The 27,279-nt window shown below is 41.5% G+C and overlaps 1 protein-coding gene across 3 annotated transcripts in view; it reads right to left on the reverse strand.

The window, feature by feature from the left end:
• magixa (MAGI family member, X-linked a) overlaps positions 1 to 27,279 on the reverse strand; it is a 97,836-nt gene that overhangs the window by 30,997 nt on the left and 39,560 nt on the right. For all 3 annotated transcript variants that reach the window (XM_022671070.2, XM_022671071.2, XM_022671072.2), the window contains exons 6-12: positions 26,148 to 26,325; positions 22,393 to 22,463; positions 20,090 to 20,257; positions 12,411 to 12,870; positions 11,049 to 11,556; positions 10,344 to 10,407; positions 9,817 to 10,215 (exon numbers count right to left, since the gene is read on the reverse strand). In XM_022671070.2, coding sequence (XP_022526791.2) covers positions 9,817 to 10,215; positions 10,344 to 10,407; positions 11,049 to 11,556; positions 12,411 to 12,870; positions 20,090 to 20,257; positions 22,393 to 22,463; positions 26,148 to 26,325 — 1,848 coding nt within the window. The remainder of the gene's footprint in view (positions 1 to 9,816; positions 10,216 to 10,343; positions 10,408 to 11,048; positions 11,557 to 12,410; positions 12,871 to 20,089; positions 20,258 to 22,392; positions 22,464 to 26,147; positions 26,326 to 27,279) is intronic.

Here is a 27,279-nt window from a genome sequence, read left to right on the forward strand (position 1 = left end):
ACTTTAAGTGAATGACAGGATCCAAATCACATTTTTATAAAATCCTATAAGATTACTACATTCTGTGTCTCTTAGCTTGTCTATGAATACTTGTCTAAAGTGTGTCCATTAGGGGTGTCTTGAAGTTTGAATTATACCTCCTGTACGGTGTAGGGGGAGCCCAGAATTGGCAATAAATGCCAATTCTTGCATAATGCTTCTTTAAAAAAAATCTCAGGACTACACTAAACTATCCATTTTTGATAGGCAGAATATGATTTTTAGGAGCAAATGTGTTTTATTTATCCCAGGAAAATATAGAGAAAATAAAGTCTTGCTAATTTAACACTAGATAACTCTTTTATTTGATACTCAAAAATAAGATATTTATTTTTTTCTTAATTTTTACCCAACATTATTAAGTCAATTAATCTACTCACTCACTAGAACTTGTCCTATCGCTTCCAATGATCCAATGAACATCAAAACTACCCAGCTGCTCAACAAGACAAAACTGTTGACTGTCTAACACTGGATATTGGTGCAATACTGATGCCCATCAATATCAATATGCCAATATTAAAAAAATATACTAGTATTATGTTTTCCTCCTTTAATTAAGATATATATGTGCATTATTTATTATCTTCTGTTATTGTGACATTGATCTTACAGCCATTAGCCCCCACTCAGACCAGCAAATAATAAGCAAATGATACCTTAACTGAACATTGGCACATTGGAATATCTCCTGTTTCTTCTAATGGTCAAAACAGGCACAAATCACACACAACAAGAAAACTGAGACGAAAACTGCACAAACTCAACCAATGACATCATCAGAAAGAGAGAATGCACACTTGATAAGATTTCCTTGAGTATTGTGTAAGGTGTCTGACAGACAGCAGCTGAAATGATGCAGACAGTATGTGAGCACTGGATTTCGTAAGACCAGAGCTTTCCAGTTAAATCTCATAGAGGTTTATCTTTGCTATTGTTTTACACATTACACATACCAAGAGCTTTAAAGCTGACATTAAATTTCAAATTCAACAGTCTATTAGACATTAAACAGATTAATGGACCGTCAAACTTTGCTCTGTTTCTGTCAATGATTTACTGCTTAAAAACCTACAAGCCTTCAAGCTTGTTCTCTGCCAGATTCTACATGAAGGCAGGTCAAATGGGAACTCTGACAGAGGCAGATCAGTTATGCAGTATTGATATGATCAGTTCATGTGTGAAACCACAACACACAAATTAGCTATTTCAAGGTTGGTTTGTTACAGAACTGGACAGGACTCCCAGATGCAGTATTCAGCATGTTCTGCTGATACTGGTCCAGTGAACATCATTACCATGTCCCAAATTTAACAGCTGGATGTCTTATCAAAATGTATTTTTTTATTCACTGACTGAATTTAATGACAAATGGACCCATTGTAAATTACACAAAATTACTTTTTACATTAACGTTAATAACATTACAGTGAATTAAGAATACTGTTTTGTTTATTTTATCTTACTATAATATATTCACCTTTTTTTTTCGCACTATAAGGTGCATCCAGAGACTGTAAAAAAAAGATCGTCGTGTCTCTGTTCCCATTCATTCAATGAAAATGAAGCCAAAATCTTCCGCCATGTTGGCGATCCTGATACCCGAGTCTGCGCAGTAGAGACCAGAGGAGGGAGAAAGACTGTGGAGAGACCGCATACTCATTTAAATAACCCCGCCCCTGAGGGCTTCCTCGCGGTCACAGACTGCAGAGCGGGGCGGAGCGGAGCTGACGGTCTGTTATTGGTCATGCCCATAACCAGCCCTTTTACAATAACCACACCTTTTTTGAATAGAGCTGAATGACTGCTGAATGTTTTAAAAAACTAATTCTGTGGGGATATAAAAATTTGACAATATAAGCAGAGGTTACACTAGCTGTTGCATTTAAATAATGGAGGTAGAATTACAGTATATTAGAAAAAACGTGATTGAAAGTTGTCTGTTTTTCCATTGAAACCTATGGGGATGGGTGGGGTTATACAGCTTTCCGAAACCGAACAGCAGGGGGCACCCGACCTGTGGTGGCTTCACTTTTGAGAGATGATGCTCTGTCCAGCTATACACAGTCTATGAGTGCATCAGATTATAAGGCGCACTATCAATAAACATCTATTTTCTGGTCTATATAGAAAATTATACGATTATAAGGCGCATTAAGGTGCGTGTGTTCTTTCTAATTTACCAGGTCTTGCTACTGTGTGGTGGTTAAGTTAATTAAAGATAAGCTATGTTAACAAATTTTTCATTCTTAAAAAACTTTTTTTTTAAAAGTAAACAAGTACTGGATGTTAATCTACAAAGATTTATCTCCTGAAAACTGTTTATTTGGGTGAATAAAAAGGCTCTTGCATTTACTTACATAAAGCTTAGTTTTCCAGATTTCCACTAAGGCTGGGTGCAGCATTATTATCATTAGTAGCTAACCGTTAAATGCTGCTCGACAACACTACACTGAGGAACCCTGAGCGTTCCTGTAAGCAGGGCGATATTAGCTAGCGGTTCTACATAGCGGTAAAAACTATAATCACCTCTGATTGGCAAAAGAGCTGGGGCTTAGCGTGGTTTGTAGCTAATGCTAATCCAGCAGTGCTAGCCGCGGCTAGCAGCAGGCTACAGTCCGATATACTCACCTCTAAACAGCAAAAGAGCTAGTGCTTAGCGTGTTTAGCAGCTAATGCTAATACTACTCCAGCTGTGCTAGCTGGGGTTGGCAGCAAGCTACAGGCTGATAATACTCACCTCTGAATGGCAAAAGAGCTAGTGCTTAGCGTTGTTAGCAGCTAATGCTAATACTGCTGTAGCACTAAACTGAAACTCCTGTATAACGCTGTACTTCAGTGGAGTGGCTTTACTGCTGCTTACAACCCGACTGGTAAAATTCATACATAAGGTGCACTGGATTATAAGGTGCACTGTTGATTTTTGGGAAAATTAAAGGATTTTGAGTGCATCTTATAGTGCAAAAAATCTGGTAGTATATTTTATTTTACTACAATGTGACACCTGTGTGGTTTGAGATTCGGTCATAAGTTGCCAGGTCTGTAAAGAACCCTCAAGGTCAATTTCCAGTTGAACACAGGGACCCAAGACTACTATATATTATAAATTATACACAATTTATAATCAAGAGTAAAAACTTATTGAAATCCATTACAATATGATTACTTACAAAATACTTAATCATTAAATTATATATTTTTATTTATTTGAAATTAAGGAAATATGTATTGTTAAAAACTCGTCTCATCTTTTTTTGGTCTGGTGAACTCAATATAGTGTCTAGTCTTCTCTCATGAGATGAGTCTCATCACACCCCTATATCTTTCTATACTATATTTATTTTCCATAGTAAAGGTATCACTTCTTACACATTTTAGACATTTAGTTTGAGAACATGTAGATTATTTAGATCTGTATCCAGATCACTTTAATTCAGTTATTAATGCATAATTGTTTTAATATTATGCAGAGTACCAACAACATGTAGTCAACTACATGTCAGTCAGGGCGACGCTGGCTCTGATGTGCTTTACTCAGAGATTCTGTACTTCACTCCGGTACAGGAGCAAAGAATTAGGCCATTCATAACTGTAGCTCACCAAGAGCAGCTGGAAATATTTCAGGCATTTGAGAGTTCAGGTTGGCTAAAGCTCAGAGCCAGTCTGCGGGATAATTAGTGCCGGGGCCAAATCAAAGCTACATGGATCACCATAACTACCCCACAGTGCCCCACGACTTCATACACAACACAAAGCACTCTTTCTCTCTGACCCTGTTTCAACACACACTCTCATTCACACTGTTTACCCTCTCACACACATGTACTGTTCCCACAAAATCATGTGCACACACTGTACGAACTCTGTACCTCAGAACAAGCAGAAAATGCTTTGTACATTTTTTTTTTGTTGTTGCTGAAAACATGGACTCATCAATCATTGTGGGTGTATTTCACTCATTTTGAAATGGTGTGCACTGAAGCTTTGAGTTCTATGTCTGCTTTCTTATAGAGCAACTGCTAAATTAAATTACAGATGTATAGACAAGTGGATGTGCATTGGATATAGATGCATAAAACAAGATAGAAGATAGAAACCACCGCTTTTAACTAGAATACTAAAAAAAACAAGTGCACTTCAAAACAAGTAGTGAATCTGGAAATGCTGTAATACACAACACCACTACTCTGTGACTGTACAAACACTTTAAGAACAACAGTGGTGAATAGTAAATAGTTAAGAATTAAGTAGTTACGTTTGGAGTCCTTGACGGATTTCATAGCTGACTGGAGCCGCTCCAACATCTTTGGCAGCTGGGATCCCGGTGGAAAATCGCAAGGTAAGCTGACCTCACTTCTTTAATCACATCAGATAGAAAGAAAGAAGGAATGCAGACAGAAATCCTCTACGATCTTCTGTTTCTCACAGAGCGGAGAGAGAGAGAGAGCGAGGGAGAGTGCGCTCCTGCACAGCGGAGCACTGACCGAACGCAACTGAAGAGCAACATGAGGGGGAGTGGAGAGGGAAAAAGAGAGAGAGAGCAAGGGAGGGAGAGAGAGAGAGAGAGAGAGAGCTGGAGGGAGGTAGACTGGGAGGGAAAGCATGACAGGGAATATCTGTGTAAGTGTGTGTATGTGTGTATGTGTTTCTTGTGCGTTTTTTAATTCTGAATACAGAACAAGAGGCAGATTAAAGAATAGTCTGAATCCTGTATGCTGGGCTATTCCAACAGGACAATGCTCATCCACATACTGCTGCCACCTTTAGAGCACCTTAAGAGCTTGCCATAATGACACAGATGACAAAATGATACAGATGCCACAACAAACTCTGCAGAAACTGCGTGAGAAATAGAGCTGCAATCAATGGAATGCATTAATGCATTGCAGGACACCAATAGGAACCTCTACAATGTTTTTACAAGGTTTATCTTCCTTTCTGAATAGTATTGCAATCTGACACTTTCTTTCTTTTGGGTGCAATCATTTTTTGCAAAAAAAATTCTGACGTGAGATATTCACGAGCGTGAGACTTAAAGTCTAAATTAATGAGTAAGTAATAGCAAAAAAAAAAGAGCCAAGGCATGCATACTTGTATGAGTATGAGCATACTCAACAGGGTGTGTGAGCAACTCAGATAGAGGAAAGCGAGAGAGAAAGAGAGAGAGAGAGAGAGAGAGAGAGAGAGAGAGAGAGCGAGAGAGAGAGAGAGAGAGAAGTGGTAGCGTGGCAGCAGATGTATGATGCATTAAAGTTGCATCACACGGCTGGAAACACAAGCTTTTACAGAGTCACTGTCTGGCAAAACAATAAATAAAAAATTAAGCCACATAATAAACTGCTGGTTAGTTTTATGTAATAAGCTTTGTGTAAAATCAGCAGAACCCAAGTACAAAAAAACTCATTTATGCAAAAGGAAAACAAGAAACGCAACAAATAGACGCATTACTGACCGAGTACCGTCACTTAAGCCACAATATCAAACGCACCATCCGACCTTGAGGAGCGTAGCTTGCATAACAACAATTTAACCTTTAGAGCAGTGATGCCAAAGCGCATGATGTCAAACCCTAGAGATACGCTGACGCCTGCTCATAACGGAGCCCCCTCCTTCATTACGGCTCGGCGTGACGTAATCTCGGCTCGTACGACACGATTAAACGAGGCCCGAGCGTTCGTCTGCGTGTTCCCTCGGACTGAATCATGCTTACATTCCTAATTAAGCTTCATTTCCGAACCCACACGCACTGGTTGCACAATCACATGACTCACAGCTGCCATACGTTTAATGAAGCACGCAAAAAAAAGCCCTCCTGTCGTACAGTGAGAATAAAGCAGCTGGAAACGGTGGGATTTACTTGTTTTTTGTCGGGTTTGTTTGGGTCTCTCCCAGCCCGATCGGCTGAAATAAAGCAGGATTAGGGTGTTATTCATGGCTACTCCCTGCTAAGCCTGGTTCTAACTCACTGCTCTATGAAGGCAATCAACAGGCTGCTTTCCACTGGCCGGCCTCGGCTCGGGTACAGACGATTGCCATCTAATATACACAGCAAATTCCTTCCTCCTTGTTTTGCATTTTTCACGAATGTTGGTAGAGAAACAGGACAATGTTGAACATACACACGAGAGATAAGACATAAAAAACAAAAGGCCATGACCCAAAACATAGTTTACAAATTAGCAAAGCAGAAATGCAGTCAGAAATACAGCCCTGATTTTGCAACACAGATTTTGCAACACAATAAAGCTGTGTTGATGGGTTATGTGCTGTGTCCACACAAATATTGGCAAAAATATCCAAATAATTAAATTTAGGGGTTTGTTCCAATCACTTCCATGAATACAGGTGTATAAAAGCAAGCACCTTGACATGCAAACTGCTTCTACAAACATTAGTGAAAGAATGGGTTGCTAGGTGAACAAGCTCAGCGAATTCTTGCGTGGTACCATGATAGGATGCAGCACCTGTGCAACAAGTCCATTCGTGAAATTTCTTCACTAAATATTCCACAGTCAACTGTCAGTGATATTATGACAAAGTGGAAGCGACTGGAAACGACAGCATGTAAAATAACAGAGTGGTGCGAAGACGTCATAAACTTTCTACAGACTCAATCACTACAGACCTCCAAACTTCATGTGGCCTTAAGTTTTGCTCAGAAACAGTGGAGCATAGAGAGTTTCATGGTATGGGTTTCCATATCCAAGCAGCTCCATTCAAGCCTCACATCACCAAACACAATGCAATGCACAGCATTGGATGGAGTGGTGTAAAGCAGACCACCACTGGACTGGAGTGGAGTGGAGACATGTTCTCTAAACTGACAAATCACGATTCTCCGTCTTTCAATTTGATGGATGAGTCTTCATTTGGCAGTTGCACAAGTAAAGTTTGGTGGAGGAAAGTTTGGAAAGGTTTGTTGTAGGGTTCTTTTTTCAAGAGTTGGGCTCGGCCCCTTAATTCCAATAAAAGGAACTCTTAATGCTTCAGCACGTCAATTTATTTTGGAAAATGTAATGCTCCCAACATTGAGGGAACAGTTTAAAGACACCCCATTCTGTTCCAATATGACTGCACAACAGTGCATAACGTCCTGACCTCAACCTGATAGAACAGCTTTGGGATGAATTAGAGTGGAGACTTTAAGATAGGCCTTTTCGTCCAACACCAGTGTCTGACCACACAAAGGCTCTTCTGGAACAATGGTCCGAAATTCCCATAAACACATTCCTAAACCTTGTGGAAAGCCTTCTCAGACGAGTTAAAGCTGTCACAGTTGACATCATATTAAACCCAATAGATTAGGAACAGGAAGTCACTCAAGTTTGTAAGTTTGCGACGGCAGATGAGTGAATACTTCTGGCAATATACTGTACTTATTGGCTACGTTCACAGAGCAGATAGAAGTGGCCAGACAGAAGTCTAAACTTTTTCTTTTGTGAAATGTGTCACAGATGTGTTATCTGTGTGGTAGAGTAATCAGCAAAAATGCTTTGGGCTGCAGTGTTGTATTAAATGTATTTAATTGTGTTAAAACAAGCTACGTGGGACGAACCGCTAGCTAATATCGCCCTGGCTTACCAGAACACTCAGGGTTCCTCGGTGTAGTGCTGTCAGGCGGCAGAAATTCGGGACAACAAACACCATAACACGACACTACACGCCCCTCTGTAGCCTAATAGGGAGAGGCAGTAAGAGCAAAAACTTTCCCTGTCCTGTTGCTGCTGTCTCTCGACCCTCACCTACTGTCCCGCGGAGCTTTTAAACTGTCTCGCGGAGTTTATCTACAGTCTCGCAGAGCTCACCTACTGTCTTGCAGAGCTTTTTAACTGTCTCATGGAGCTCAGCTACTGTCTCGCGGAGCTCACCTACTGTCCCGCAGAGCTCACCTACTGTCTCGCAGAGCTTTTTAACTGTCTGGCGGAGCTTTCCAAAAGAAAAAGATTTTTGGAAAATGAAACGCAATTTAAGCTCGAATCGGTTTTTTCCTGCACTCCTAGTCCAAATCCTCTAGGCTATTCAAACAGGACAATGCTCGTCCACATACTTCTGCCATCTCTAGACCATGCCTTGAAGACACATATGCTATGCCATGGCCAGCAGCATCTCCAGACCATTACCATTTATTTGCTTAAAACATATAACGTGACTTGATTGTTCTAAATGATTTTTTTTCACTTGTTCACAAAGAAAAAGCAGAACAGAAATGTTTAAACTTTTTCATTTAACTGGAGTCAGATAGGAGACGAGTAATAAAACGCAAGAATGTGTGGAAAACCAGCAGATCCTCTCCACACAAACCTGAGCTTAACAGCAGGAACACAGACCTTGTATTGCCTTTATGCTTTAAACCTTTTCATTTTGTACAAATTGCTGCTATTGACTGTAAGTCCAATGTCCAGGTTCTGCCTACAAGCAAGATCTTTTGTAGATACTGTCGCAATGTCTGACAAGCTTTACAGAACTTTGGCACAAATCCTGTGCAGTATAATGAGAGCTACTTCAGTGCCCAGCTATTGTACTGTAACTTAGGATTTAAATAACAGAAAATAACAGAAATGAAAAATGTGTTGTTGTGGTCTTAAGCTTTCTAGTTCAATAAGCTACACAATAGCAGTACTATGTTTTTAACTGGACCCTCAAGCAAAGGGCAACAGTTTCTCATTGGATTGTATGTCATTCTACCAATGTCTCGTAGAGCTTGCTCCACCTGACAGCTGGCATTTGTGGGTGGAGAAAGAATCTGTGAAGGTTAAACCTCAATTCCTCATTGTTACATTGCAATATAACGCCTGGAATTGTCTCATGGGCCAGATGTGATTTCGTTATTAAAATACACATCTAGACATCATGGGGAGACAATCTGAGAGCATAAAGTTAACCAAGTGAAATTTTTTAAACAAAAACTTTTCATGAGCTTTAAGCCCCTGGGTACCTAAATCTGCAGGGACCACAATGAAAAGGGATGAAGTATCTTATCTTATTAATATTTTCCTGGAGTCTTATAAATGTTGGGAGAGGGGGTAGCAAATTATTGTGAGTCCGAATGAAACGTTTCTGTCTTATTGTATGTGTTTTCCACATCATGGATAAATGGTGGTGGGTTAAGTTTAGTTTAGTGAGTGGCGAAGCATTAGTAACCCCTGCTTCAAAATATTTAGACCCCACCAGGCTATTCTCAGACAAGTTTATTTTATTCCTGCTTTATAGTTTCTATTAAAACTTAGTTTAGTATTATATATATATATATATAAATATATTCAGGGGTTGGACAATGAAACTGAAACACCTGGTTTTAGACCACAATAATTTATTGTCCTGACGGACAGTTCTGGTGGAAACAGGAGAGGTGAGGTGCACATTGAATTCTGCTGTGATTTGGGCTTGTGGCTCCGTGGCTCTACATCACAAAGACTTGCTGTCTTGGTCACAGATGACCAGCAAGACGTGCACCAACAATTTGTCCTTTTTTGAACTCTGGTTTGTCACCCATAATATTGTGTGCATTGCAATATTTTGAGGAAATCTGTGCTCTTACCCTGCTAATTGAACCTTCCCACTCTGCTCTTACTGCTGCAATGTGCAATTAATGAAGATTGGCCACCAGGCTGCTCCAATTTAGCCATGAATACTACAGCAGCAGTAAAACTGTAGAGTGTGTGTTTTGTGTGTGTAAAGCCTGCTCACAGATAAAACTTCATGCCTGGCCCTGCACAGACTATCCTAGCTGAAGCTATATCTATCATATCATCAGGCAGTAAATTTCAAAATACTCACTTCCATTCTTCACGTCCTGGGAAGCGATGACGAATCCGAAGCCCTCGCCAGGCCTCCTCCTCAGTTCTACCTCCAGGGTTTTGGGAGGGGGTGCTCCTCTCCCATCTGCAGGGTTTTTAGACACCGCTCCCAGGGCGGAGTCGGATGTGCGAGGTCCTTGGCCGGGCACATCGTCCACTCCCATCCAGTCTCTAGGTTCCATGGTAAGGGTCACTGGTACCGAGTCCAGGAAGCTCGTGCTCTGGACCAGGGGAGGGAGCTCACCGGAGGGTGACAGTGGGGAGAGGGTGCTCTGGCTGGTCGTAGGGCCGTCTGAGGAGGGGGAGGTCAAGTCCGGAGGGCCCTGGGGTGGAGGGACGGTCTTGTAGTAGTTTGAGGAGGCAGGCGAGACTGCAGACCCTATAAAAATAGCAAAGTAAAATTTTTTTATAACCAATTCTCTATAATTTCTCTTTTTTTTTTTGCTGAACCAATTAACTCACCCACTGACTAGGACTCCTCCTATTACATAGTACATTGATACTTACCTCCTCTGTAAACCAGTAAAACCACCTCTCCTTGTTTAGTATGCTCCTGCAGTACTCTTTGCACCTGCGGACGAAATTAACCAACATTAAAAAAACTTCCGACCTAAATTATTGCATGAGAATATATAATATATAAGACTAAATTTATTATTATAAATCATACTATAATATATATTTTTTATTTCCATTTTTTTTTCCAACCCACTCATTAGGACTTCCCCCATCACTAGTGATTCCCCAACACCAGAAGAGTGAAGATTAGCACATGCCTCCTCTGATACATGTGAAGTCAGCCACCGCCTTTTTTCAAACTGCTGCTGATGCAGCATTGCCGAGTAGCATCACAGTGCGCTCGGAGGAAAGCGCAGCGACTCGGTTCTGATACATCAGCTCACAGATGCCTTGTGCTGATCGACATCACCTTTTTTATAGTGATGCGGTGAGAGAGCAAGGTCAATTGCCACTTTCAGGGCTCCGGTAGCCAATGGCAAGCTACATGAACAGGATTCAAACCAACAATCTCCTGATTTTAGGGGCAGTGCTTAGCCCACTAGACCACTCGGAGTCCACTACTCTAACAATTAACAGTCCAATTAGTGTTTACATTATATCATTTGTCACGCTAGCTTTAATTACGAGACATATCAGCAGTTTTATTAAACAGATAATAACATGCCACATTAAAGCTAACATGGGTGACATTACCTGTGCAAAGCTGAGGCTCTGCACGTCCGCACCATTGATCTTAATGATGGCGTCCCCCGGCTGCAGAGAAGGGCACTGCCGCCGGTCCCACACCCTCTTGACCAGAGCCAGTTGTCCGCCCTGGCCTCCGGCCGTCACGCTGAAGCCCATCCCCCCTCCTTCACTCCTTCCTAGAGCCACGGGCACCAGCTCGCCCCCTGCTCCGGCCCCGGACGAGCCGCTGGGAGACCCCAGGCTACCCGGCGCCGGACGAGGGGGGTTGTTAGCCGGGCAGCCGTTAAAGCCGCAAGGGGGGAGCTCTGTCGGAGGGGAGATGACGAGCGAGGTCTGGGGCATGAGGGGACGTTGGCTGCTGGGGGCACCTGGTGGGGCGGCTGCAGAGCCCACCTCAGGCTGAGGGAGAGGCAGAGTGCCAGTGGAGAGATCGCTCTCGGAAGACTTGGAGCTCTGGTGGGCCAGAGAGGGGGCCGGGAGAGTGTTGTTGTTGTAGGTGCGGATGAGGGAAGCTCTGGGTGAGAGAGAGATTATTCAAGAAAGAATAAAGAAAGATAAAATACAGTTCGTCAAAACTACATTACACTTGATAACAGGCCATAAAAACAGCAACATTCTAATATAACAATGTGCAAACTTCATAGCACATGAATTAGTAGAACTGGCCATTGTTTCACCTCACTGTAAATAAACTCTCACAAGATAACACCTCACAACTTATACAGGTGTAAAAGGTGTGTTCCCATGCCATCGCCTAATCAACTTACATACCGTTATCCCATGACTTCTGGCATGTCAGTGTACGAAACAGTGACATACTGCCCAATAATAAATGTTTGTTGCTAATAATGGTTTAATATTTAATTTGATATTTCATACATGTAATCATTTAATCATATGCATTCAAATTTCTTATTTTAATGATTTAGTATTCAATTTTGATTATGTTTTAAGGTATTGTTATTGCTTAATCATCATTGAGTCTTAAATACATTTTATTTTAAATAATATTTTTTATAATTATCGATGAGATTCTATTACATATTTTTTTCAGATATTTTGGGACTGTAATATGAAATCACATAACACATTTATGACATACATTTTTACAGCAAATTAAAGTAAAAAAATATATTTACTATAATTATTTCCTTTTTTTAATTTGACTTTGATTGATTTCATAGCATAAATAATGATTAGGATACTACGTATAAGTACATTTTACACATAGGGGTGGGAAGTATGGTAAATATATAAAATGTACCATATTATATATTTATTAATATTAATAATCATATAATTAAGTGGAATCCTAATTCAGGTGCATTGTAACACTTTGATAAATGTGTGTGCGTGTGTGTGTATTACCTGCGTGTGACAGTAGAGCTGACCTCAGTGTCGCTGTGGCTTGAGCTTAGCCTCTCGGTCCGTGGTGGGGGCAGTTTAGATGCCACGCCCACCAAACCTATAGCCCCGCCTGCAATGTTTCCATTGGGCATGGAGTAGGAGGGCGGAGCCGCCGCATTGCCGTTAGCGTCCAGGGCCTCTTTCTGCAGGCGGGGGTAGAAGCCGTTGTGGAGGGATACAGCACGGTTGAGGTTGGCGAGGCCCTCGGGGGGAGGTGGAGGCTGGGCGGAGCCTGGAGGAGGGTCAGCAGGAGATGACAGGCTGGTCTTGGGGCAGCCGTCGGGATTGTAAAGCATGGGGTAACCTCTGCGCAGCACTACGTCCACACTGTGGCCCATAGGCACGCCCTTCAGCATCTCCACCACCTCTTTATGGGACATGCCCAGCACACACAGATCATTAATGTAGACCAGGATGTCCGCTGTGCAACAGATAGAGAGAGAAGTCAATATTACTAGAGCAGTAAAAATTTATTGTCAGATAGTTGTTTATTTTGTATTTTGGTTTAACCCCAACTGCTCAGTACTTAGTAGGGGTTCACACCTCTGTTTAAACCCCACGGTTCGGTAAATTTTCAGTAGGTTTTCGGTTCGGTTGGTGGAAAAAATAAAGAGGCTGGGCATTCTGTATAGCCTCACCTGTATTAACTTTATAATAACATTGAAACGATGTGTTGTATTTTGGGATGGAATGTTGTAGCGGGGCTCGAGCACTTTTATTACTTTATGCATGAAACCAGGGTTCTCTCCTACTGTCATCATGAGAGACTCCATCTTTAAGATCTTCAAGGATTCAAGGAGATTTTATTGTCATTCGCATCACATCACATGTGGTACATGAGGTGGAACGAAATTGTGATCTCACGATCCAGTATACACCCAAGAGCTGTTGTTAAAATAGATATATAGATAAAATAAGATAACAAAATATAAGAATACAACAAAAATAGAATATAACAAAATAGATAAAGATAAATACACAAAAAAATTTGTTGGAATAAACAAACAATGATCATTATTGTGGCGCTTTATTAACAAATTAAATTAACAAAAAACGTCATTACTGCTTAAACTACACATATTTTTTTCCTAAACAAATTACTGGATGCATTTCGGTGTTTGAGTTCTTTTTAAGACAGTAATAAAAGTGTAGTGTGGTTTAGGTCTGGCAGACTAGATAATTTTTTACTATAATATATATTTTTACTTATCATATATCAGAGAGAGAGAGAGAGATAGAGAGAGACAGTGGGAATACTGTTGTTTTCAGATCCCAATGAAACTTTTCTGCAAATCTATATAATATCCATATATTTATATTATGGTGTACAATGAAAATTACATTGTGGTGGTGTGTTAGATAGTGTGTGTTGTGCTGGTATGAGTGGATCAGATACAGCAGTGCTGCTGGTGTTTTTAAACACCTCAGTGTCACTGCTGGACTGAGAATAGTCTACCAATCAGAAATCCAGCCAATCCAGCCAAGCGTCCTGTGGGCAGAGTCCATGTGGGCACTGATAAATAGGGGTGTGACAAGATCTCGTGATGAGAAAACGTGACAATATTTCTCGTCAAGCTTAAACCTGTCTCGCGGGAGAAAAAAACAGTTTAGTGTGGACTTTTATAAATAAAACTCAAGCCATTTTTAATTTTTGACGTTTTCTTAAAAAATTATTTTTAAATCTCGTCTCGTTCCCGTGAACCCAGTATCGTGTCTCGTCTGGTGATATTTTGGTCTTGTCACACCCCTCCTGATAATGGACTAGAGGTTGACCAACACAAACTGTGTAGCAAAAACATGCTGCAGCTTCTGTCTCTGGCTGGGTAGCAGTGTAAAATAAACTGGAGGACAGTGAGTAAAGAACACAGTGTTTAAAAACTCCAGCAGCACCGCTGTATCTGATCCACTTGTACCAGCATAACACTCACTGACACCTTATACACCTGACCACGGTCCTGACCCTTGAGGAACAGAGTGAAATGAAGACTATAAAATGTATAACAGTACAGATCATAAACCTTTTACAGTGCAGGTGCAGAATAATAGTGTTATGCTCTGTTCTGTCCCGTTTTTCCCTGCGTTTTGATACAGGAATGTGATTGTGTGTAGTTGGTGTGTGTAGCTGTTGAAGTGTGAGTGCGTATGTGAAAGTGTGTATTCTGGTGCTAATACAGCACACGTGAGCCGGCAGCGCTATGTGTCAGGGACAGAAAGATTAAAACCTCAGTCCATCAGGATTAAGAACAGATCGGCAGATTCAAATCATGAGACCCTACCAATCACATCGCCATAATCCATCCATCCATCCAGAGAGAGAGAGAGAGAGAGGGAGAGAAAGAGAGAGAGAAAGAGAGAGAGAGAGAGAGAGAGAGATACAGACAGACAGAGGAACAGAAAATAGGGGCAATGTAATTCAGACTGAAAAAGAGGACAACAGCCGAGTAAGAGAAAAGAGAGCAAGAATAGAAGAGAGTAAAGATGCGGGATGAGAGAAGAGATAAGAGGATACAGAACAGAGAGAGTCAACATCTTGTTTTGCCAGAATCCATCTTTCATCTATCTCTGTGATCTTTTCATCCTTTTTCTATCCTTCACTATCCTCTTTCTTTCTGTCGTGTATGGTGATAAGGATTAAATCCAACACTGGAATATTCTCTTTCTCTTTTTCTCTCTCTCTCTTTTGTGAGGTAAAGCTCATTCTGAGAAGAGGATGCTCGACTCTATCTGATGCTCACTCCCTTTCACAAAAGTTATGTTTTATAAAGTCATTAAAATATTATATCTGCAATAAATATTTTAGGACGGTGACCACCAGCATTATCATCAGATCACAGACTGCTCCTGATTCCATCAGCAGCTACAGCTCAGCTGCTGCTGCAGGAAGTTAAATCTTCACTACTGTACAGTATTGTATTGTAGATTGTCTTATGCCATTTTTATTTTTTAAATAAAAAACTTAATTATTTTTTTCTTGATTAAAATTAAAGTGATATATTTATGGGTGACTCTTCATTAAGGGTAACTTTTATGTCATCATGTTATAAATTATTTTTCTAAATACCTTTTCACAAAATAAATACATTTTATTGAGTACACCAAAAATAAGATGCACTAATCCACGATAAATTTCATTTATTAAATCATTTGGTAAGAAGTGTGCTAATCTGTTACTTAGTATTGGTATCTCATCAATAATTCAATTAATCCTATGTGCAAAGTGAAATTGCTGTAGATGCAATGAGAATGCTATGAGATGATGACCGATGAGTGTCTTTTAACTGTTTAAAAATTAAGGTTAAATTATTTAATCACTACAATTATTTTATCACTGTTTTCCACTGTTTTTAAGACATTTTTGAAAATATTTTATTAAGAGTTACAAGCTCAAATAGAAAATACAGAAAAAGTGAATGCTTTGCAATTACATGGACTTCTGCACCGTGCTGGTTGACAAATAATTATCGAATATTTTATGGCCATCATAAAGCATCATTAGAAGTATGAAAATACTGCTTAATTTTTTTTTTAATTCAAAAAGGAAAGACTGTAGGATCTCAAGTATTATGTAAGATTAAGATTACTGAGATATTTTAAATGTAGTCCACTTTTAGTTTTCCTCATGCTGCCCTCTGGTGGTCATCTCTGACTTAAAATCTGACATTTTATTCATAGTTTTCTAAGCACTTCCTGGGATTTATATATATAGTGAGGCCCTTCTAACCCTTCAGAGAAGGGGTGAAAAAAGTGCATGTAAATAATTACATAATTTTTAATCAGGAAGTATATAATATAATTATATGCAGTGTGCAGTGTGATTTGGGTGGCGGCCGAAGGCATGGACCCTGGCGATCTGATCCTCGGCTGCAGAAGTTGGCTCTTGGGACGTGGAATGTCACCTCTCTGGAGGGGAAGGAGCCGGAGTTGGTGTGCGAGTTAGAGAGGTTCCGGCTAGAAATAGTCGGGCTCACCTCGACGCACGGCTCTGGCTCTGGAACCAGTCTCCTTGAGAGGGGTTGGACACTCTTTCACTCTGGAGTTGCCCCGGGAGAGAGGCGCCGAGCTGGGGTTGGCATACTTGTTGCCCCCCATCTCGGGGCCTGTACGTTGGGGTTCACCGCAGTGAACGAGAGGGTAGCCTCCCTTCGCCTACGGGTAGGGGGACGGGTCCTGACTGTTGTTTGTGCCTATGCACCGAACAGCAGTTCAGGCTACCCACCCTTTTTGGAGTCTTTGGAGGGGGTGTTGGAGAGCACCCCTCCAGGGGACTCCCTTGTTCTGCTGGGGGACTTCAACGCTCACGTGGGTAATGACAGTGAAACCTGGAGAGGTGTGGTTGGGAGAAATGGCCCTCCCGATCGTAACCCGAGTGGTGTTTTGTTATTGGACTTCTGTGCTCGTCATGGATTGTCCATAACGAACACCATGTTCAAGCATAAGGATGTCCATATGTGCACTTGGCACCAGGACACCCTAGGCCGCAGTTCAATGATAGACTTTGTTGTCGTGTCATCTGATCTGCGGCCGTATGTCTTGGACACTCGGGTGAAGAGGGGAGCGGAGCTCTCCACTGACCACTACCTGGTGGTGAGTTGGCTCCGATGGTGGGGAAGGATGCCGGTCAGACCTGGCAGACCTAAACGAATTGTGAGGGTCTGCTGGGAACGGTTGGCAGAGTCTCCTGTCAGACGGAGCTTCAACTCCCACCTCCGGGAGAGCTTCAAACACGTTCCGGGGGAGGTTGGGGATATTGAGTCCGAGTGGGCCATGTTCCGCACCTCCATTGCTGAAGCGGCCTACCTGAGCTGTGGCCGCAAGGTTGTCGGTGCCTGTCGTGGCGGCAATCCTCGAACCCGCTGGTGGACACCGGCGGTGAGAGATGCTGTCAGGCTGAAGAAGGAGTCCTATCGGGCCTTTCTGGCCCGTGGGACTCCGGAAGCAGCTGACGGGTACCGGCAGTCCAAGCGGCATGCGGCACGGGTGGTTGCTGAGGCAAAAACTCGGGCGTGGGAGGAGTTCGGAGAGGCCATGGAAAATGACTTCCGTACGGCTTCGAGGCGATTCTGGTCCACCATACGGCGTCTCAGGGGGGGGAAGCAGTATCCCACAAACACTATTTATAGTGGGTGTGGTGTGCTGTTGACCTCAACTCGGGACGTTGTGGGCCGGTGGGCAGAGTACTTCGAAGACCTCCTCAATCCCACCAGCACGCCTTCCATTGAGGAAGCAGAGCCAGGGGACCTTGGGGTGGGCTCTCCAATTTCGGATGCTGAGGTCACCGAGGTGGTTAAAAAGCTCCTCGGTGGTAAGGCACCGGGGGTGGATGAGATCCGCCCGGAGTTCCTTAAGGCTCTGGATGTTGTAGGGTTGTGTTGGTTAACGCGACTCTGCAACATTGCGTGGACATCGGGGGCAGTTCCTGTGGATTGGCAGACCGGGGTGGTTGTCCCCTTATTCAAAAAGGGGGACAGGAGAGTGTGTTCCAATTACAGGGGAATCACACTCTTAAGCCTCCCTGGTAAGGTCTATTCGGGGGTCCTGGAGAGGAGGGTTCGTCGGATAGTTGAACCTCGGATACAGGAGGAGCAGTGTGGTTTTCGTCCTGGCCGTGGAACACTGGATCAGCTCTATACCCTCAGCAGGGTCTTGGAGGGGTCATGGGAGTTCGCCCAACCAGTCTACATGTGTTTTGTGGACTTGGAGAAGGCGTTCGATCGTGTCCCTCGGGGAGTCTTGTGGGGGGTACTCCGGGAGTATGGGGTACCGGGCCCTTTGATACGGGCTGTCAGGTCCCTGTATGACCGGTGTCAGAGCTTGGTCCGCATTGCCGGCAGTAAGTCGGACTCGTTTCCAGTGAGGGTTGGACTCCGCCAAGGTTGCCCTCTGTCACCGATTCTGTTCATAACTTTTATGGATAGAATTTCTAGGCGCAGCCAAGGTGTTGAGGGGATCCGTTTTGGTGGCCTTGGGATAGCATCTCTGCTTTTTGCAGATGATGTGGTCTTATTGGCTTCATCAGCTCGTGATCTACAACTCGCACTGGAGCAGTTCGCAGCCGAGTGTGAAATGGCCGGGATGAGAATCAGCGCCTCCAAGTCCGAGGCCATGGTCCTGAGCCGGAAAAGGGTAGAATGCCTTCTCCGGGTTGGGGAGGAGGTCCTGCCTCAAGTGGAGGAGTTTAAGTATCTTGGGGTCTTGTTCACGAATGAGGGAAAGATGGAGCGGGAGATCGACAGACGGATCGGTGCTGCGTCAGCAGTCATGCGGGCGCTGTACGGGTCCGTCGTGGTGAAGAGAGAGCTGAGCCAAAAAGCAAAGCTCTCGGTTTACCAGTCGATCTACGTTCCTACCCTCATCTATGGTCATGAGCTTTGGGTCATGACCGAAAGAACGAGATCACGGATACAAGCGGCCGAAATGAGTTTCCTCCGCAGGGTGTCTGGGCTCTCCCTTAGAGATAGGGTGAGGAGCTCAGTCATCCGGGAGGGACTCAGAGTAGAGCCGCTGCTTCTCCACATCGAGAGGAGCCAGTTGAGGTGGCTTGGGCATCTGATTAGGATGCCTCCTGGACGCCTCCCTGGTGAGGTGTTTCGGGCACGTCCCACCGGGAGGAGGCCCAGGGGAAGACCCAGGACACGCTGGAGGGACTATGTCTCTCGGTTGGCCTGGGAACGCCTTGGAATTCCCCCGGACGAGCTGGCCCAAGTGGCTGGGGAGAGGGAAGTCTGGGTTTCCCTGCTTAGGCTGCTGCCCCCGCGACCCGACCCTGGATAAGCGGAGGAAAATGGATGGATGGATGGATAATATAATTATTATAAGTGTAAGCATTTATTTTATAAATTAAGTAAAAAAAAAAAAAACAGCAACTACTTCAAAGCATGAGTCTTTGTTTTTCAGTTGCTATAGGACTCTTATCTGACTGACAGTGGTACTAACCAATCAAAGCTTTTTAAAATGTCTTCTGTGTGGACCCTTCTCCTGATTTTTTGAAGGGTGTAGTAATGAGTCTATTAGCAAAGTTGAAGGACAGTCTAACCAATCAGAGTCATGATTTTCACAGCGGGGGCGGGGCGGGGGCAGAGCCATGGCTGCCTAACCCCTTCTCAGCGCTCTGCTGAAGGGGTTACCCTACGTGCATTGGTTAGTGGTAAAACGGAGCGGGTGGTTGCAGAAGCGGTACCCTCTATATTCACTGCACGCCACTGATATATATATATATATATTGCATTTTACATTTTTTACATTCATTCTTTTACTTTTATTTAAACATCCACTATTAAAACTTGTGTCCTAAGAAGAACAAGTGCGATTAATCGCAGATAATCACAGAATATTGTTGTTAATAAGATAATTGTTTTACTGAATTTTTTACTCGATTGACACCACTTTTTTTTACATAAACAAATCATGATAATGAAAAATAATTATAAAATAACTGTGTTTTATTCTGTTGTAAAATAACATTGCATTAACTAAATTAGCTACCATTACTTATTCAGCATGTTATGGAATTTAGTGTGGAAGGTGCAGCTGAGTTATCTATCTAGATAACATATAATACTCAGTACTGACAGACTCAGATCAGCAACATTCCTATTAAAGCAGAATGAAGTGTGTGTTCAGCGTCAGAGTCAGGGGATTACCTGTGTTAAGTGCAGGTGGTCCTCCAGGTGTGACACTGTACACCTGCAGGAATTCCCTGGGTCGGCTGCCCCCCACGATGTTGAAGCCGAAGCCCCGCGGCCCTTTGGACAGCCGTGTGTGTATGGAATAGCCCTTCAGGTCAGATGGCTGGTCTGTGAATGGAGGCACTGAGAAACACACACAAACACACACACACACACATTCCAAAAATACAGTTAGCTGTCATGTCAGCAGATGGCATGCTTAATGCAGCGATTCATATTAATGTCTGCAGACCTGCTGCCCTGTCTGTGCTGATTGCCTTGGATTGGTCTTGAGGGGGCTGTCAGTGAAAGCTCTGGAATGCTTCACCGTGCTGCCCTCTGCTGGACACGAGGGTTTAGTGCTGCACTGAACAGCAGTGATCAATGCCGGTAACTCTTCTCCAGCAGAGCAGTCTTCCTGCAGACTCTGAGATTTCTACATCTTTTCCATGTCCAATATCGATACATATACTGCAGTCTAATATACAGACATCAGTCATGAGTATTTTATTTTCTGATTAATCTGATACCATTTCTTCTTTCTGAATGAAATTTGCTCACCTCAGCCATCTACATATTAGTATCCTCCAACTGAGAAACAAATGTTCTACTACTACAAGTTTAAAATATCTAATAAATTTCGTTCCACTTCACTTTATGTTTGAAGCCTGAAATGTGGCAAAAGTTTAAAAAAGTTCAAGGGGGCCGAATAATTTTGCAAGGCACTGTATAAATGACAACCCTATAGGTTTGTCGCTTATTCTACTGTCAGAATTAATCAAGTTATAGGCAAGTCCTCAACCATGCACTGCGCAGCTTGATCTTGGGCATATCAGTGTTTCTTTGGTACCATAAAGACGCCAAAAATATGCCTTCTTCTGCTTAAAACAAAAGGTATTAATTCCTTCATTTCATAATCATTTTAGTTGTAAATATTTGGGTGTTTGCAGCAGCCATTTCAGTTTGATATATCTAATAACTGATGGACACAGTAATATTTCAGGATTGAAATGAGGTTTATTGTACTAACAGAAAATGTGCAATATGCATTAAACCAAAATTTGACCGGTGCAAAAGTATGGACACCCTTATCATTTTATTGATTTTAATACTCCTAACTACTTTTTACTGACTTACTGAAGCACAAAATTGGTTTGGTAACCTAATTGAGCTTTGAACTTCCTAGCCAGGTGTATCCAATCATGAGAAAAGGTATTTAAGGTGGCCAATTGCAAGTTGTTCTCCTATTTGAATCTCCTCTGAAGAGTGGCATCATGGGCTCATCAAAACAACTCTCAAATGATCTAAAAACAAAGATTGTTCAACATAGTTGTTCAGGGGAAGGATAGAAAAAGTTGTCTCAGAGATTTAACCTGTCAGTTTCCACTGTGAGGAACATAGTAAGGAAATGGAAGACCACAGGGACAGTTCTTGTTAAGCCCAGAAGTGGCAGGCCAAGAAAAATATCAGAAAGGCAGAGAAGAAGAATGGTGAGAACAGTCAAGGACAATCCACAGACCACCTCCAAAGAGCTGCAGCATCATCTTGCTGCAGATGGTGTCACTGTGCATCGGTCAACAATACAGCGCACTTTGCACAAGGAGAAGCTGTATGGGAGATGCGAAAGAAGCCATTTCTGCAAGCACGCCACAAACAGAGTCGCCTGAGGTGTGGAAAAGCAGTAAAAAGTAGTTAGGAGTATTCAAATCAATAAAATGATAAGGGTGCCCATACTTTTGCACCGTTCAAATTTGGGTTTAATGCATATTGCACATTTTCTGTTAGTACAATAAACCTCATTTCAATCCTGAAATATTACTGTGTCCATCAGTTATTAGATATATCAAACTAAAATGGCTGTTACAAACACCCAAATATTTAGAACTAAAAATGATTAAGATTAATAGGGGTGCCCAAACTTTTTCATATGATTGTACACTATATGAGCAAGAGTACTAGGACAGCTGCTCATTCATTTTTTTCCATATAAAATCAAGGGTATTAAAAACAGTTTTCTACTGTCCAGGTAAGGCTTTTACGAGATTTTGGAGCTCAAAAAAAAAAACTGAAGAAAGAAAGAAGAGGAAGAGAGAGTGGAAGGGCGTGGCTTGAATGGCAGAAAAAGCGAGGGATAAGATGGAGAGAGCATTCTCAGTTCTCTGAAAATTCATTAATCACACTGTGAGGATTCCAGAAAGGGAGATAGATGGTGTGAGAATGTTTCAGAGAGAACACACTCGTGCAGTATGTATTAGGTAGAGGAGGGGGTTCACACTCACACTCAGTCTTGCTGACGATCTCCTTGCTGTGTGTCCGAGGGTCCAGCCAGCTCGTCGTCTTCGAGTTATGACTGAAAAAGTTACACACAGTAAATGAGTAAATTAGTTATCAGAATGATTTTTTAATTTATTGTGTGCATCACTGTCATATCAGATCTATATCTAACTTCATCAACTTAATCCATAAGTGAAAAGAATTATTAGAATGCAAAGAACCAGCCACAATTTACATAAACATTGCTCAAAAACTTTTACTATCGGTGCTCAAAGTTTGACTTATTGTAACTTAAATTTAAGACGTCGGTGCCCGGAGATTTACCTACACCATTAGATGTTAACAATGTTTTTTAATAAGCTTCTTGTGCAGTTTTAAAGTTATAAATGCATATTTTTAAATTCCAGGTCTCTCTGGATTCTACCAATGTAATGTGGGGCTACTCTGAGCCTGGATAATGGTGGAAAAAAGTGATTCATCTGTAGGGGCAAAATATGCCCCATCTCACTCATTCTAAAGCCTGTTTGGGAAAAGTGCACAAAATACTGCATCTTAGAAAGCTGCGGGAGAAAAGAGGTTCTCCTTTAAAGCAGCATCATGTGCAAATTGACATTTCTTGCTCCTGGGCCCCCCCTACAGTCAGGAAGTGTAATTTGCAATTTAAGCTACAACTAAAGAACATGCTTTACACATGCATTTCTGGACATGCTGAGAGATACAAAGAACATGCTTTACACATGCATTTCTGGACATGCTGAGAGATACAGATCCATCACTGGAAGTGTAAGAAGGATTTTACACAAATGTGACTGGCATTACGCAGTTTTTGCAAGCATTATCTTTTATGCTTCACCAAATTTAGAGCAATTAAGGGCAAGTAACCATGTTTCGAGCCTAGAGTAGCATTGCTGCATGATGCATGTTCACATAAAGGGTGTCAGATTTCAGCACAACACTGTACTTGTACTTGTACTTTTCCTTCTTTTATTAGATAACGGGTGACAATAGTCTGTTTCAGCTGCTTGCAAGTGATCTGAAAGTCTAAACCCTCTGAAAAATGTTTCACAAAGCAAATGATCCAGACCACAGTTCCTCTTTTGGTCAAAACAGATTTTGGTTCTTTGGTGTTAACACTGCCAACACTTCAGGAGATATATACCAGCAGGGTGAGGAAGTGTGCTGGCATACTCTTCCCTCTGGCAGAAGGCTTCGGACCATCAAAACTAGCACAACACAACATGCTAACAGCTTCTTTCCCAGAGCGGTAGTACTCCTTAACCACAGTGGACACCAGCCTCGTAGAACTGTACTGAATGGATTTTACATTTTGCTCCCTCACACTATGCTTATTTGCACAGCTGTACAGATATTCTTCTCTAATTTTAACATCATCTGCAGCTTTCTATAAACATTATTTATTCTAAACATACCTCAACATATTTGGAAACAATTACAGTATGTTCATATGTGTACAGTATAGATTTTATTTATCTCTTAGCTCCTAATGTTATTCAGTGCTCTTCATTCTTTTAGTTCTTTTAACTATTATAATTACTATATTTTTATTCTATGTATTGTTCTGTATAGTAGTGTAGTTTTGTAGTGTAATGTTTGTCAATAGTCTGTGTAACTGTCTGTGTAAAAGTCATGCATGTGTTGCTCTCAACAAGCCAAATTCCTTGTATGTGTAAAACTCTTGGCGAAATAAAGTGATTCTGATTCTGATTTGATCAGGACTGTGGTTCACGCCATCTTTCACACCTGCTACTTTGGTTCGGACTAAAAACTGAAAAGGTTTGGATCAAACCAGTTAGGTATGGTAGCACCCTATAACTACAGCTAACTCATATGTTAATTCTGGGCTGCAAGCACCCTGAGCAGTCACTAGATTAAATTCTAAGGTTGTCTGAATGCATCTGTCTTTTTTTAATCAACACAAAGTGCATTATTGTGCCAGCAGTTCTTATTAGTTTTGCCTGCAGACATTCATTTATTTGTCTTATCTTCTTATCCACTTCTTATCTTCCTGCTCAGGGTCACGGTGGACCTGCAACCTACACTGATTTATTAGGAGCAAACTGGACAGGGAACCAGTTCACCTCAGTGCTCTACAGACACCCACTCACTCCTAGGGGCAATTTAGCATAGCATGTGATTTTGGGAGGTGGGAAGACACTATTGGACTGGAGTGGAGGTTATAACCCACCAAACACCAGACCCCTGAAGCTGTGCAGCACACACACACACACACACTACCTGCTGCACCATGTGCCACCCACCTGCGACTGTTTCTTACTTGATTATAATAGTTTTTTATAACATCATGCAAATTCCCACAGCAGCACAGCAGCAGAAATCAGCTTGTTCTGAGCTAATGAATAATAATAATGATGAATATGCATGATGGAAGGTGGGTGTTTTACTCAAGTAAAAATGAGTTCTCGCTTCACTGCTCCTAAATCACAATTCTGCTCACAATTTAAAGAAGTTAAAGAGCATTTCATTCATCCAAAGGATTTGTGTGTAGAATCTCCTGCATTTTTTATTTTTTTGCACATACACTGCAAGTCACATCATTACCATCCACTACACTGTTCACTGTAGGTGGTAATGCCTTTTATGACATATTTGATGATTTAAAAGCAACAGACACTTAAAAAATATGGTGTTGTTGATACTAGAGAGCAGCACATCACCCCTAGCCTCGCCACTGTGGCTTTTCCTGTGCCAGAGTCTACAGAAGGCGAGCTAAATCTCAGCATGTGATGAAATGAAAGAGTGAAGAAAGGTTAGACGTTATCCTTATCTAGGCTTAAAGCTAACTCTACCTGAGTGGCTTTTACCATGTCTTCTCTCCAACATTTACGGCCTTGAAAACAAACTGAACCAAACTGAAGCTAACCACACTTACAAGCTTCTAAGCCTTGAGAAAGTCAAACCCATGGAAGCAAGCAGCGAGACAACGAGGGGACAGTAATGCAATCTGTTAAAACACTATCTGGGAATAATTACAAAATAATTAAAAACAAAAATGCACTTATTACAGTGCTAAATGATATGCTAGGCTATCCTTTTGGGTCTCTGTGAGCTGTTGCAGTGCTGTAAATCAGTCAATAATAGCTAATAGACACACAGCATAATTTTTACTAAAACTGAAAAATAAAAATAACAAATACTTGGCCAAAAATTGCAAATTTAAACCAAACAATGACTAGTTTATTTTAAATCATATTTTTTCAATAGTGGTGACAATGAAAAAATGAAAACATGAAAAGTGTGTCTTGGATTCCGCCTTTTTTGCCGAATGTTCCTTTTTGTCTGGTTTTAGTTTTGGCCAAAACTTTCATGTCAGTGCAGCTTTACTTATTATTAATACATCAGAAAACACTTACGTTGCCATATTCTATTGCATTCTAATGTCTAAAAGATATTATCTTGCTATATTATTTTTTTTCTTATATTTCTTACAGGGTGTTTGCATAGTGAGATACGTTAGGACTGTACTATTTATGAGTATAACTGTAATACAGTATTTTGTCCATATTGTACAGACCTAGACAGTGTTATATAAAGGGCTCTTTGGCTCTTATACTCATGGCTCCCAGTGGCAATGATTCACATGTGACACAGTGTTGACTGTGCTCTCGAAATATCACAGTCAAAAGTGTGTCATATCCAAGACTCATTCCTGTTGGGGAAGAGAAATAACATGCCTCTAACTCTTTCTCTCTCTCTTTCTCTCTCTCTCTCTTTCACTCACTCAATGTAGTAGGGTTCTCCTGAGTCACTGAATGCCATCTCCCAGTTTTCAGGCAGCGCTCCGCCGCGGGCACCGTTCTCCAGGGTGACGCCCCCATCCCGAGGCCCGCCCGAGTCCCACGTCTGATTGGGGGAGACGATGGTGGTGGGTGGGGCACTGCCCGCTCCGGCAGATCCCGCTAAGGGCAGAAGAAATAGCATCCAGACAACAGGGCTTCAGACACGCCCGCGAGGACAGTCTTATGCAACATCCCTTCAGTCAAAGGTCAAGTCACCCAGTGGTACTTTACCCTTAAAAACACAGATAAAACCAAAGCTCCTTTCCAACAGTATTACTCAGTCTGACATTCTTGTATAACATCACATTACAAATGCACTTTTTTATCATACTATAAAGTGGGGCAAAAAAGTATTTATTCAGCCACTGATAATGAAAGTTCTCCTACTTAGAAAGATGAGAGAGGTCTGTAATTTTAACTATGAGAGACAAAATAAGCAAAAAAAAATTTTTTTGTAGGAATTTAGTTGTAAATTCTGGTTAAAAAGTAAGTATTTGGTCAATCACAAAAGTTCAACTCAGTACTTTGTAACATAACCTTTGTTGGCAATGACAGAGGTCAAACATAGACAGCAGTCTTTTATACAGATAATGAGGTCAAACAGGTGCCATTAATACAGGTAATGTGTAGAGGACAGAAAAGCTTCTTTAAAGAAGAGGTTACAGGTCTGTGACAGCCAGAAATCTCGCTTGTTTGTGGGTGACTAAATACTTATTTGTCACCATAATTTACAAATAAATTCTTTAAAAATCCTACAGTGTGATTTCCTGGATTCTTTTTCTCATGTTGTCTCTCATAGTTTAAAGTGTACCTATGATGAAAATTACAGACCTTTTTTAACTTTTAAAGTAGATAAATATTTGTTTCATATATTCACATATTTAAATACTGTTTTTAATTAGATATAATAATATATAATATGACAAGTGAATAGTTTTTTTTTTTTAAAGTGCGGACAAATTTGCTTTTCATGATATGAGTTATTATTTCAGAACTTTTACCATTTACACCTTTTTTCCATTAAGTTAATAGTTATTTCTGACCATGTATGAAATGTATACTTAATTTTATCTC

The sequence above is a fragment of the Astyanax mexicanus genome, chromosome 12, assembly GCF_023375975.1.
Source record: "Astyanax mexicanus isolate ESR-SI-001 chromosome 12, AstMex3_surface, whole genome shotgun sequence".
NCBI classification, from domain to species: domain Eukaryota; kingdom Metazoa; phylum Chordata; class Actinopteri; order Characiformes; family Acestrorhamphidae; genus Astyanax; species Astyanax mexicanus.